Source organism: Zonotrichia leucophrys, chromosome Z (genome assembly GCF_028769735.1).
Source record: "Zonotrichia leucophrys gambelii isolate GWCS_2022_RI chromosome Z, RI_Zleu_2.0, whole genome shotgun sequence".
Taxonomy (NCBI): domain Eukaryota; kingdom Metazoa; phylum Chordata; class Aves; order Passeriformes; family Passerellidae; genus Zonotrichia; species Zonotrichia leucophrys.
The window spans coordinates 12,002,056-12,014,384 of NC_088200.1; the positions used below are offsets into that span (position 1 = coordinate 12,002,056).

At 46.6% G+C, this 12,329-nt stretch overlaps 2 protein-coding genes across 3 annotated transcripts in view; one reads left to right on the top strand and one right to left on the bottom strand.

The window, feature by feature from the left end:
* NUP155 (nucleoporin 155) overlaps positions 1-2,469 on the bottom strand; it is a 28,460-nt gene extending 25,991 nt beyond the window's left edge. For both annotated transcript variants that reach the window (XM_064736403.1, XM_064736404.1), the window contains exons 1-3: positions 2,245-2,469; positions 1,077-1,214; positions 661-757 (exon numbers count right to left, since the gene is read on the bottom strand). In XM_064736403.1, coding sequence (XP_064592473.1) covers positions 661-757; positions 1,077-1,214; positions 2,245-2,380 — 371 coding nt within the window. In that variant the 5' untranslated portion in view covers positions 2,381-2,469. The remainder of the gene's footprint in view (positions 1-660; positions 758-1,076; positions 1,215-2,244) is intronic.
* A 9,237-nt stretch (positions 2,470-11,706) lies between these two features.
* Positions 11,707-12,329, top strand: part of WDR70 (WD repeat domain 70) — a 123,796-nt gene continuing 123,173 nt past the window's right edge. The window contains exons 1-3 of the mRNA XM_064736540.1: positions 11,707-11,753; positions 11,844-11,906; positions 12,034-12,117. Coding sequence (XP_064592610.1) covers positions 11,732-11,753; positions 11,844-11,906; positions 12,034-12,117 — 169 coding nt within the window. The 5' untranslated portion in view covers positions 11,707-11,731. The remainder of the gene's footprint in view (positions 11,754-11,843; positions 11,907-12,033; positions 12,118-12,329) is intronic.

Here is a 12,329-nt window from a genome sequence, read left to right on the forward strand (position 1 = left end):
TGACACAATGTAAATTTACAGAGTAGCTATTCTGATCTTTGCTTTTTTTTTTTTTTTAGGAAATGCAACAATATGTACAAAGCAATCCCTTCTACACAAATGCTTACTATGTGGGCAAATAAAGACACAAACATGCAAACTATAAATTGACCAATGCCATTTCAAAATGTACTGAGCTATTTTCAGTTTTATGCATCCATACAATAAGCAAGGATGGAGAGTTTGAATTACAATACTTCAAAATACTAATGCCCTATTACTTACCATTGTGGCAATGACTTGTCACTGCACATGCATCTCAGCACTTACTAAACCTACCCATAAAAGTTAGGCAGTTAGAGGGATTTTTGTCTTTTTCAGGACAAGCAAAACCCTTGCATAAAAAGAGCAGTAACTTTAGGATATTAGTTATGACTGACCCAAAGGAAATACATTTTCCTTTCTCTCACCTGTGGATGGTTTGGGCAGCAATATTACTAACTCTTACAGATCATTATATGCTTACTATTCAAAAGTTTCAGTAAAGCCTAAAAGGAATTAAGATCAGTTAAACTGAACAGCATATCTCCATGCTTCCAGTAAACAATCTCCCACTGCTCCAGTTGCTTACTTCTGATATAATACCTACAGAACAACATCAGGAATGCATTCTCTACATACCCATCCTCATAGTTCCACATAAAGATGTCACTGTCAATGGTCAGCCAAGCTCTGCTTATCTCTGGAAATACTCCCATCATACAATTGCACTGCATATCTGAAGCACTGCTGATGTAAGGATTAAATGTATTTTGGGTAGCAACAGCAAAATTCTCTTCAAAGCCTTTTAAAAAATCATTAAAACATAGTATTACACAAACTGCATACTTCTATTCTTTATTTAGAAACCAATTCCACCAACAACTCTATGCAAATGCACCTTGTTACCACTTAAGAGTGTTATTAAGACAACCCGAACAACACAGAAAGTTTTTGCTGGGAGTCTGACAAAAAGATTGGGGAAGAAAAATATGGAGGAAAGCTGTTTCTAATATTACTTCTTACACAAGCTATGACATTTGTTTACATGAGGATACGTCCAAACTGCTCCACTAGCTCCGGTGGAAGTGGGACTCGGCGGACTGATTTGATTTCCGGAAGATTGGGTATTGACAGTAAACCTGGTCCTTGTAAGGGATAATCCATATCTGACATGCCAGATACAGTAGGGCTACCTACAAGAAAGAACAAAACAAAAACAAAATAAAATGCCTTGATGCTGCAAAGACTTTAAACACGTAAGTATCGCTTCTCACAAGATACACGTGGACAGAGGTTTCTGTAGGAGCAAAACCACAAACAATAAATCTAAATCAAATGAGATAAGAGCAAACAGATTCGCAAACAAACTCTTACAATAACTCACCTGGACTCCAGCCTACTCCTTAGCCCCTTTTTTCTGTGATACCCTGCAGATCTTTATTCACTGTATGGCCAGACATTCACATGAACAGGCCAGAAGCACATTCCTTCACCTAGAACAGCTACCTGTACTCGCAGGACCGACTTAAAACACCTATATATATTCACTGTTTTATGTGCTGTGTATTTTATTGTATTTCATGTACTGTGTATACGACGCTGCCAGAGCAACTACACTGTGGCCATGCCATCCCTGCACACCAGAATGCAGATGCTCTTTGTTGACATCCAGCCACCTCTGCATATATACGACTAGAATGCCTCTGCGGAGCCCACTCTGCCAGCCAGTCAGCACTATGAAGAAGGAAATGCTGCCTCCACGTGTTAAGCAGAACAAAACGAATTTTTGATGGGAGGGAGTACATATACCGTATGCGTAACATAAAGCTGCAGACAAAAAATAAAGTCAAGCTTAAGAGAGCTTTCCAAGCTGCGTGCAACTTAGGCATGGTGGTGGGCACATGGCTATCATAAGAGCATTCTGCACGGGATCTCCCAACAGGAAGAATGGAAAATTAGAGCCGTTTCCGTCACCTTTCCGAGGGACAGAAGGCACCTGAAACCCAGCCCTCCTGCCCTCCTCACATCCACAACTCTCCCCCGCGCACTGAAGCGGACACCGCACGGCCCCACCCCGCGACCGAGACGCCTCCTCACACCCGGCCCCAGTCCCCGAGCAGGGCCCACAGACCGCCCGCGTGTCCAGCCGGGCCGTGCCGGCCGAGGCCGCCCCGCGGCGGGGCCCGAGGCCACAGGGACCCCGGGCGGGCGCTCCCCACTCACCTGGCGCCGGCACCGCCAGCAGCTCCGACAAGTCCGGGTAGCAGCGGTCGTCCTGGATCTGCCGGTCGATGATGCGACCGGCGATCTCCAGTGCCTCCTGCGCAGCAGGCGCGGCCGGGCTCGTGGCGGCTGGCATCGCGACGGAGGCGACAGCGGCGACACCAGGACGGCGGCGACACGGCGATGGCGGGGCCGCGCTCTCGCGCCGCTTCACCGCCCGCCCAATCCCGGCAGGCCCTGCGCGCCAGGCCACTTCCGGCGGCGGGAAACGGGGAGCGGAAGGGAAGGGAAGGGAAGGGAAGGGAAGGGAAGGGAAGGGAAGGGAAGGGAAGGGAAGGGAAGGGAAGGGAAGGGAAGGGAAGGGAAGGGAAGGGAAGGGAAGGGAAGGGAAGGGAAGGGAAGGGAAGGTGGTCGCTGCCAGAGAGGATCAGTAGAAGAGCCGACCAAGAGTGGGCCTCATCAATGTGCTTAAATGTCTAAAGAGGGGGGAAGGGGTGCCAAGAGGAAGAACCCGGCTCTGCTCAGTGGTGTTGAGCAAGAGGAGAAGAAACTATGAGCACAAACTGATGCACAGGAAGTTCCACCTGAGCATGAGGAAGAACTTTATTGTGCCCGAGCACTGGAACAGATGGCCCAGGAAGGCTGTGGCGTCCCCCTCACTGGCGATATCCCATTTGTTTGGACACAATCCTGTGCCATGTGCTCTGGGATGGCCATGCTTCAACAGGGAGGCCGGACCAGATGACCCACAGTGGTCTCTCCAGCCTGACCCATCACAGCTGTGATATGCTCAAACAGGCTGGCTGGGGCAGCTGCATCACCGGCCTCCTCAGGGCCACCTGAGGGGCAGGTGTGGTCTGCTCTGCGGCCCCTCGAAGGCACAGGGTGGCCCCAAGAAGAGCAGTGGGAGGCAGCTCCTGTCCTCTAAGGGGGCCCTGGGCAGTTCCCTGCCTGCTCTGCAGGCACAATAGCTCTGGTTGGGCCCTGGTGACAGCCCAGACAGAGACAGGGTCTAGCATCACACATGTATCACGTATGTGCTGGATCAGTCAAAGGTTGGTTCCGTTGATCTCAGAGATCTTATCCAACATAAATAATTCAGTGGTTATTTGCTGCCAGCTTAGTGAGGTACTGTGGAATGACAGCTCAGACATGCAGATTTGGAAGGAAAATCCAAGAGAGACAAGCAGCTCCTGGAGAGGGTTCAGCAAAGACAGTAGTAGTAGTAGCAGTAGTATACTACTACTACTACTATTATATTAATTATTCTCATACAAGAAAATAAAAAATGTATATAATTTAGATATGTACAATATATATGTAATAATTATATATACTAATAGAATATAAGATTCCTTATTTATAAATGTTATAAATAAATATTTTATTTATAAAATATTTATAATCTAGTTATTATTTATAAATATAGATGCTTACATAATGTATTTATTGTTTATATTTATTAATATATTGATAAATAATAGAATGAAATAATGATAATATTATAATATTAGGGATCTGGAACATCTCAATACAAGGAAAGGCTCTGAGAACAGGGTCTGTCTCAGTGTGGAGCAGACTGAGGGGATTTTATTCATGTATATAATTATCTCAAAAGTAGGTGCCAAGAGGACAGTGGCAGATTCTTTTCAGTGGTGCCAGTGATAGGATCAGGTGCAATGGCCATAAACTAAAACACAAGAAGTTCTAGCTCAACATGAGGATGAACTTTTTTGCATTGAGGGTGGCAGACCATGGGAACAGAATGCCAGGGAGATTGTGGAGTCTCCCTGCCTGGAGACATTTGAACCCCACCTGAATACGTAACCTGCTTCAGGTGACCCTGCCTTGGCAAGAGGCTTGGACTAGATGACCTCAAGAGGTCCCTGCCAGCCCTAACAATCCTGTGATTTTGTGTGCATTCATACAAGTCAAAACCATCAGGCTCCTCCAGACTGGAGCGCCTCAATATCTGAATACAGGTTTGAGTCAAACTTTGCAATTTTTTTTGTTTGTCTGTCTAACTGGCTGGACAGTAATGATTGTGCAGTTGCATTGTGAACATTGTACACTTGTACAAGACAATCCCAAGGTGAATGGGCTGGGTGAACAAAAACCACCAGAACTGAAGTCAGCAGGACTGAGCAGTAACTGGAGGAAAGCTGATTCCAGGAGTGAGTGATCATGTCCCATTAGCCATCTACTCAAAAGAGATGCCAGACTCATCTAGAAGAGCAGCACCTGCACTAATAACCACGAGAAACTAGATATACAACCAGCAAATAGCGGTTTGAATAGTAGTCAATAAAGTTACGTAATTTGTAACTGACCAATGTTTATACCTTTGTTAAAATGTATAAACAGTTTGAAGCGCTGATTATCAGGAGGCCCCCTCCCTATTCTGCACAAGCAAGAATAAAGAAACAAATACAGGAATAGAAATGCCTCACTTCAGTGTGCAAGCTGCATACTGGGTAACAAGCCCATGTTCAGGACAACATGGGGACTCCCAAGGCGTGCACAGGGCCTCTGTTCAGAGCTGAGGTGTAAAAGCAGAGTAAACAGCTTTTGCATGGCACTGGCTTCATGTGGCTGCTGTTTTTCCAGAATCTGTTGTGACATCAGTGTGACTGTATCAAGTTTTTAACTTAACAAGGCTGAGGTTTTGTAAAGTGATGTGTCTGCTCTGAACAGCATTGGCATTCGCAAAATGTCACAGGATATTTTTGGACTGGGAGAAAACTGGGTTTCCAGAGGGGTTTGGTTTGTAAGTGATGTATGCTGCCTAGACTGCACTGACTCTGCTCCTCAAATGGTCCAGCATCCATTCTGGAAAGCTTCACCTATGGCAGAGGCACATGGCACAAGAAAGGAAATCCACCCTCAACCTCTGCTTTCCAAATTAAGATTTATAAGGTTAAAGTTCAAACCCTGCAGGGTTTACATCACTGTTGAGGTTTAACACCCAGCCAGCAACCAAGCCCCAAGCAGCTGCTTATTTACTACCCCACTGCCAGGATCAGGGTAAGAATTGGAAGGGTAAAAGCTGGAAAACTTGTGGGTAAAGAGAGTATAATAGGAAAAGCAAAAGACACACACAAAAACAAAGCAAAACATGGAATTAAGTCACCACTTCCCATGGGTAGAGAGGTGGTCGGTGATCTCCGGCAGAGCAGGATCCCATCATGCATAATGGTCACTTGGGAAGACAAACACCATCACTCCAAATGTTCCCTCCTTCTTCTTCTTCTTCTTCCCCTCAATTTATATACTGAGCATGATGTCACCTGGTCTGGAATATCTGTTTGGTCAGTTTGAGTCACCTATCCTAGCTGTGTCTCCTCCCAACCTCCTAAGCACCCTCAATTTTCCCTCCAGTGTGGCAGTTTGAGAAGTAGAAAAGGCCTTGGCTCTGTACAAGCACTACCCAGCAACAACAGAAATATTTCTATATTATCATCACTATGTTCAGCACAAATCCAAAACATAGCCTTGTACTACCCACTGTGAAGATTAACTGCACCCAGCTGAAATCAACATAATGCAAAGGGGGAAATTCTCTGTCTTCTCAAGATTAAGGAGCTAGTGCCTAGTCACAAGCAGGGTTCCCCAGGGCTCAATTTTAGTGACAGTGCTCTTTAATGTTCTTATAAAATGATCTGGTTGCAGGAATTAAGTCTGATTATACTAAACCAAGAGGGGCTGCTGACTCCCTTTATGGTAGAGGAGCCTAACAGAGATTTGGACAGAGAGCTGATCAATCACCAATCATCTAAAATCTAACAAGTGCCAGATTCTCCATACAGGACAGGGAAATTGTGGTTGCACAGGGAAATTGGGGGATGAGAGGCTCGATTGCATCTCCATTAAAAGCAATCTGAGTTTTTGGGTTGATGTCAAGTTGAATATGAGTCAAGAGTATGCCACAAGTGACAGCCAAAAGAGCCAACTATGTCACAGAGTGCATCAGGCACAGCACCACTGGCCAGTCCAGGAGGTGACGATCCCATTCTTCACTGTGCTGTGGGGTTGCACACCACATATTGAGTTCTATGTGCAGTTTTGGGGGCCTCAATTTAAGGACATCACACTGTTAAGAGTGTGTCAGGAGTATGGGGGCAAAGATGATGAAGAGTATTGAGACAAGATTTAAGATGCTGAGGTCACTTGGCTTGTTGAGTTTGGGGAAGGTTCAGGGGGAGCCTCAGGCTGTGGACACTTTCCTCATGGGAAGCAGTATTCGGGGAGCGCTGCCCTCCCCCTGGCGACCAGCGGCAGGATAGGAAGAGATGGAATTGTTAAATAGGTTAGAAATTGTTGTAAAATAGTTGGTAATTGTTAAGCACTGTTACTTTGGTTATTATATTGTAAAAGGCGTTTAAAGGGTAGTTATAAGGAATACGGTACTCAATGTACCCTATTACACCTCAGTAAAGTGCACCACCCCGCCCCAGCTAAACGAGCCAGCCTGGACAGAACTGGCTAATCAAGCAGGCTAACAGAACTGTAATGGGCCAATTAAACCTTCATGCAAATGAAAGGATCCAAACAGAAACCAATCCAGAGGGACAAAAAACCTCAGGATAAAAAGGGGCATCTGACCCGGGAAGCTGTGCGGCTCCACCTGGTACATCGGGGACGTCGCTGCCCAAGAAGACGCAGCGCCGGCGCTGCAGCATCATCGACGGGAACACTCCTGCTCGGCCCTCGGCTCCCTTGCTACGACCTCGTCCAGCCGAAGGACGGCACTGCCGCATGTCCTCCACGGAGGGACCTTGTGTCGGTATCCGGGGAAAAAGGCTTGAGACACATGTGAGGCACAGCGGAGCCGGTACGTATCAGCCATCCACGGCCGGGGAGGGCCCGTGGGAACGGGGGACGAGTGTGTGTGTGCGTGTTTGAGACGGGACCAGCAGCTCAAGCGGCTCAGAGCCCCGAAGCGAATGAGGAACTCCTACTACTAAAGTTCTGGCTCTCCGCCAGCAGATCATCTGGGAACGGAGGGAAGCAAAAGAGGGAAGACCGAGTGAGGCGCCCCCCTCAGCTCTCCTTGTTCCGGCACCCGGGCAGGCCCCGTTAAAGCCTGACAAGGCACTGTTCGCCGGGCGGGTGTGGGGGGTGGGGGCTGTGGAAAAAGGTATTAGTGACCTGCAAACAAGCCATTGTTCCCCGGGCGGGTGGGGAGCCGTGGTGAAAGAGAGTGAGTCACACGCAAATCAGCTTCAGCTTCCCGAGCGTGTGGGGAGCTGCGGGGAAGGTTTTGAGTGCTGACACGCAGACAGCCTCTCAGGTGAACGGACACCAGAGGCGACCAGATTCAGGGCCCGTCCCCACCAACTCTTCCTCAATCTATCAAGCCACTCCCCCCACTTAACACCAACCTCCTGCTTCTCAAAACTTATCTTTATCCCGTCCAATGATCCCTGCCTCTCCTTTATCTCCTCACGGAATCTCCATGTCATTTTTACCCCCTCCAACCCACTCCCTATATACATATATATACCCCCCTTGATGCTTTTTCCCCACCCCCTCCTACCCCCACTAACCTGCACCTTGCTCAACCTGTAAGTCGGAATACAACACCTCTCCCTGAAAAAAAACCTGGATATATCCTGCAACCTAACAACTGATCCCTCCCAAAATGATATCAAAGAATTAGTGAGTCAGTCAAATGACCCTTCAGATGCTGGCCCTTACTGTAACACCAGATCAAAAAGTGGTGTAAGGCCAGAGGTAAATCCGGACAGGCTGTTTCCTCTAAGGGAAGTTCTATTAGGTTGGGGGAAAGGAGGAATAGGCTTTGTGAATGCACCCCTGGCAGCTTCTGAAGTAAGGACATTTAAGAAAGAGCTAGTTAGTTTAACAGAAGATCCAACTGGCACAGCACAGCAAATAGATCAGCCTGGGTCCCAGTATATATACCTGGGGGGAGCTGCATGCTATTATCAACATCCACTTCTCCCCAGAGGAGATATGCCTCATAAGGTCAGCAGGGATAAAGATCTGGGAGAAGGAGAATTGGACTGGACCCCTGGGAGAGCAAAAACTCCCTGTAGTTCTTAACCAGGAGAAGGCCGGAAAAACTCCCTTAACCAGGAAGAAGGCTGAAGAAACATGCAAGACTACAGGACCCTAATTATAAGAGGCATAAAAGAATATGTACCCAAAAGCAGCAATACCAAATTGGCATTTGGTGGGAGTCAAGAAAAGGATGAGTCCCCAGGGGCATGCTAAATCGATTAAAACAAAATTTTCAGCTACATTCCAACATTGATCCTGATGGACCAGAGGGCCAAGTATTATTTAAAGTATAGTTTGTTACCAAAGCTTGGCCTGACATTAGATGGAAATTAGAAAAATTGGAAGACTGGCAAGAAAGGGGAAATAATGATCTGTTAAAGGAAGCTCTGAAAATTTATTTAAGGAGAGATGAGGAGAAGAACAGAACCGAAGCAAAAATTATGGTGGTGGTAGCAAGAGAAAGTGTAGAAATGGGAAGAGGGGAGCCAAGGGTGGGGGGTAGAAAATAAAGGGAAGCTGGGTCAATGGAAAAGACCACCATTAGATGATGTATATTGCTCTTACTGTGGTGGAAAAGGGCACATTATGTGTTCCTATAAAAAATTACAAATGGATGAAACAATTGAGAAAGAACAGGACATCCTAGAGAAGATTCTCTTGAGGACAATGTTAAGCTGAAAAGCTCCTCAGTGGCTAACAGACAGGTGAATCCTGAGGTATGAAATAACCCTGATGAATATTGAGAATCTAGAGATTGTCACCTCAAAATGTTTAAATCCTGCTCAATTCTTAACCAGGGAACCAATGGGAAATTTAGAGCATAATTGTATAGAGCTAATTGAGATAGAAACAAAAGTAAGAGAAGACCTAGAGGAAGACCTCTTACCATATGGAAGGGCGCTGTATATAGATGAATCCTCTCAAATTGTAGTGGGAAAAAGGGCATCAGAAATTATTGAACCAGGGGAAATCAAAGAAAAAGGGAAATTACTCTCAAATTGGTCTGCACAAAGCTGTAAGATATATGCCTTAAAGAAGGTTTAGATTTATTACTAGACGATATAAGGACAATCTACACTGATTCTTGATATGCCTTTGGGATAGCTCACACCTTTGGAAAAACCCGGCAAGTGAGGGGATACCTTAACTCAAAAGGGAAAGATCTGGCACATGAAAGTCTGATGAGAGAAGTACTTGAATCCCTCAGAGGACCAAAAGAAATTACCATAGTCCATATTAAAGGCCACCAAAAAGGGGATACCCCTGAAATCAAAGGAAACAAATTAGCAGACCTGGCAGACAAAGAAGCAGCCTTAGAGATGGGGGACCCAGTCATTGTCCTAAGGGTAAAAGAAGACCCAGGGAAAAGTAAGGGAAGAGGGGGTATCAATTTTCAATGACAATGAGTGAAAAGAAATAGAGAAAATGGGAGGGGTAAAAACAGGGAAGTGGTGGACCCCAGACGGGTGACAAATATTCAACCAAATAATAACCAGGCAAGTGATGGAAGAGATACACCAATTAACTCACTGGGGAACACAAGGAACATGTGATAATTTCCTGAAATATTACATGGGAATGGGAATATATGAAATAGCCACATCCATCACAGGAGAATGTTTAATTTGCCAAAAAGTCAACAAAAAGGTTATGCAAAAAGCCACTCTGGGAGGGAGGAAATTAGCCATAAGACCTTTCCAGAGTATTCAGGTTGATTTACTGAATTAACTCCAGCTCAAGGGTATAAACACCTATTGGTCCTAGTTTACCATCAAACTGGGTTGAAGCATTCCCCACGAGAAGGCAGACAGCCCAAACTGTGAAAGAGTTCTCTTGGAGGAAATTATTCTGAGATATGGACCAGTAGGTATTATTGATTCGGACCATGGTCCCCACTTTCCATCCAGTGTTCTGCAACAGGTCATCAGGGCCCTGGGCATAAAGTGAGAGTTACACCCCCTTGGCACCCTCAGAGTTCTGGGAGGGTTGAAAGGGTGAACCAAACCTTGAAGAATATCTTAATCAAATTGGTTTTAGAAACCCAATGGAATTGGGTCCAATGTTTACCATAGCCCTATTATGAATGAGAACGAGACCTAGAACAGATCTAGAAGTCTCTCCTTAGGAAATGTTATTTGGGCTGTCTTTCTTGCTTGCCCCATGCAGTACTGGGGAACATCTACAGGCAGGGATGACAATGCAAAAATACATAGAAACAGTAACCACAATCCTAGAAGAACTAAAGAAAAAGGGCTACCTCCCCCAAACTTCCCTACTGAACTGTAAAGTACATGGACTCCCTTGTTTGGAGAATCTGATTGGTGGGACAACTTGTTTGCCAGGAATGCTAAATGGTGGAAGAAATTGGCCTTTTTTGTGGTGTGTCCACTAGCAAGTGTAATATTACTACCATGTACAGTTCCATATCTAGTCAGGATAGTAATCAGCATTGTCCAAAGCAGCATCGTGCTACAAGATAATGTAGACAGGAAAAATGGCAAAAAAGTAATGTTAATAAAAGGAGAGAGTGACCAGAATGCCAGAAATATACCTGAACAGTATGAGAAACTGAGAAAAGTAGGAGTTAAAAATAGGTTAGAAACTGTTGCAAAATAGTTGATAATTTTTAAGCAGGTACTGTTACTTTGGTTATTATACTGTAAAAGGCGTTTAAAGGGTAGTTATAAGGAATACGGTACTCCACGTACCCTATTTACCCTCAGTAAAGTGCACCACCCCGCCTCAGCGAAACGAGCCGGCCTGGACAGAACTGTAATGGGCCAATCAAGCGCGTTAAACTTTCAGGCAAATGAAAGGATCCAAACTGAAACCAACTCAAAAGGACAAAAAAAAAAAAAAAAAAAAACCCAAAAAAACAAACCCAACCCAACCCAACCCAAAAAACTAAAACAAACAAAAAACCCCAAACAAAAACAAACAAAAAATCCAACAAACCACCCCCCCCCCCCAGGATTGAAAGGGGCATCTTTCCAGGGAAGCTGAGCCGCTCCACCTGGTACGTCGGGTACATCGCTGCCCAAGAAGACGCAGCACCGGCGCTGCAGCATCATCGACGGGAACGCTCCTGCTTGGCCCGACGGCCCCCTTGCTTTAGGCCTTATTATTATAGTAAATGCTAAAATCACTTTTTGTACCGGGAGTCTGGTCCCGTTTTTAACAGAATGAAGCTCTGCCAAGCGAAATTCAGGTTGGAGATTAGGAAAAGGCTGAGAGGGTGGTCGGTCCCTGGAAATGGCTTCACAGGGAATAATTTGTCAGGGTACCAAGCCTGGCAGAGCTCAAGGAGCATCTGCACGACACGCGCAGAAACGTTTTTTGTAGCGCTGCGAGGAGCACGAATTCCCACTCCCCGACGCTGTTGCCCTCCTTCGGTAGGAAGGAAGCTCGGCTGTCCCCGCCCGGCCGCTTCCTGCCGGCGCTGTTGTGGATCCGGGGCAGGCGTAGCATGGAGCCGGCGGCCGAGGGCGGTGAGGGACCGGGACGCCGGGGCTGAGGCGGGCCCAGCTCACCCGCGGACCCCGCTCACCCCCGTGGTTTCTTCTCCCCTCTCGTTGCAGATGCAGAGATGCTGGGGACAGCCGACCCGGAGCTGGCGTCCACCATGGGCTTCTCCGGCTTCGGTACGTGGCGATGCGGCCGTGGGGGCCGGGGCTGGCCGAGCGGGGGCCGGCCGAGCGGGGGCCAAGCCGTGACGCCTGTCAGCCCCAGGTGGGCTTGTGTTCCAGTCTCCGTTTGCTTCATTTCCAGGGAAGAAGGCTCGGACTTTCGACCTCGAAGCCATGTTTGAGCAAACGAGAAGAACTGCAGTGGAGAGGAGCCGGAAAGTCTTGGGTAAGAAGTGCGAGCGTTCTTGCATTTTAAAACATTTTGTTTTAAATTTTGATTTGCTCCCTCAGGGAGGTGTTGGAAGTGTCTCGGAGTGGCAGTGTAGAAAAAAAACCAGAAAGGCAATTTTGTTCGAGGAAGGCAGCCCTGATCAGCTTGGGCCTCGATGTTAAAGTTATTAATTTGCTGATGTTGTCTGAGGGTGTTAAAGCAGTGTG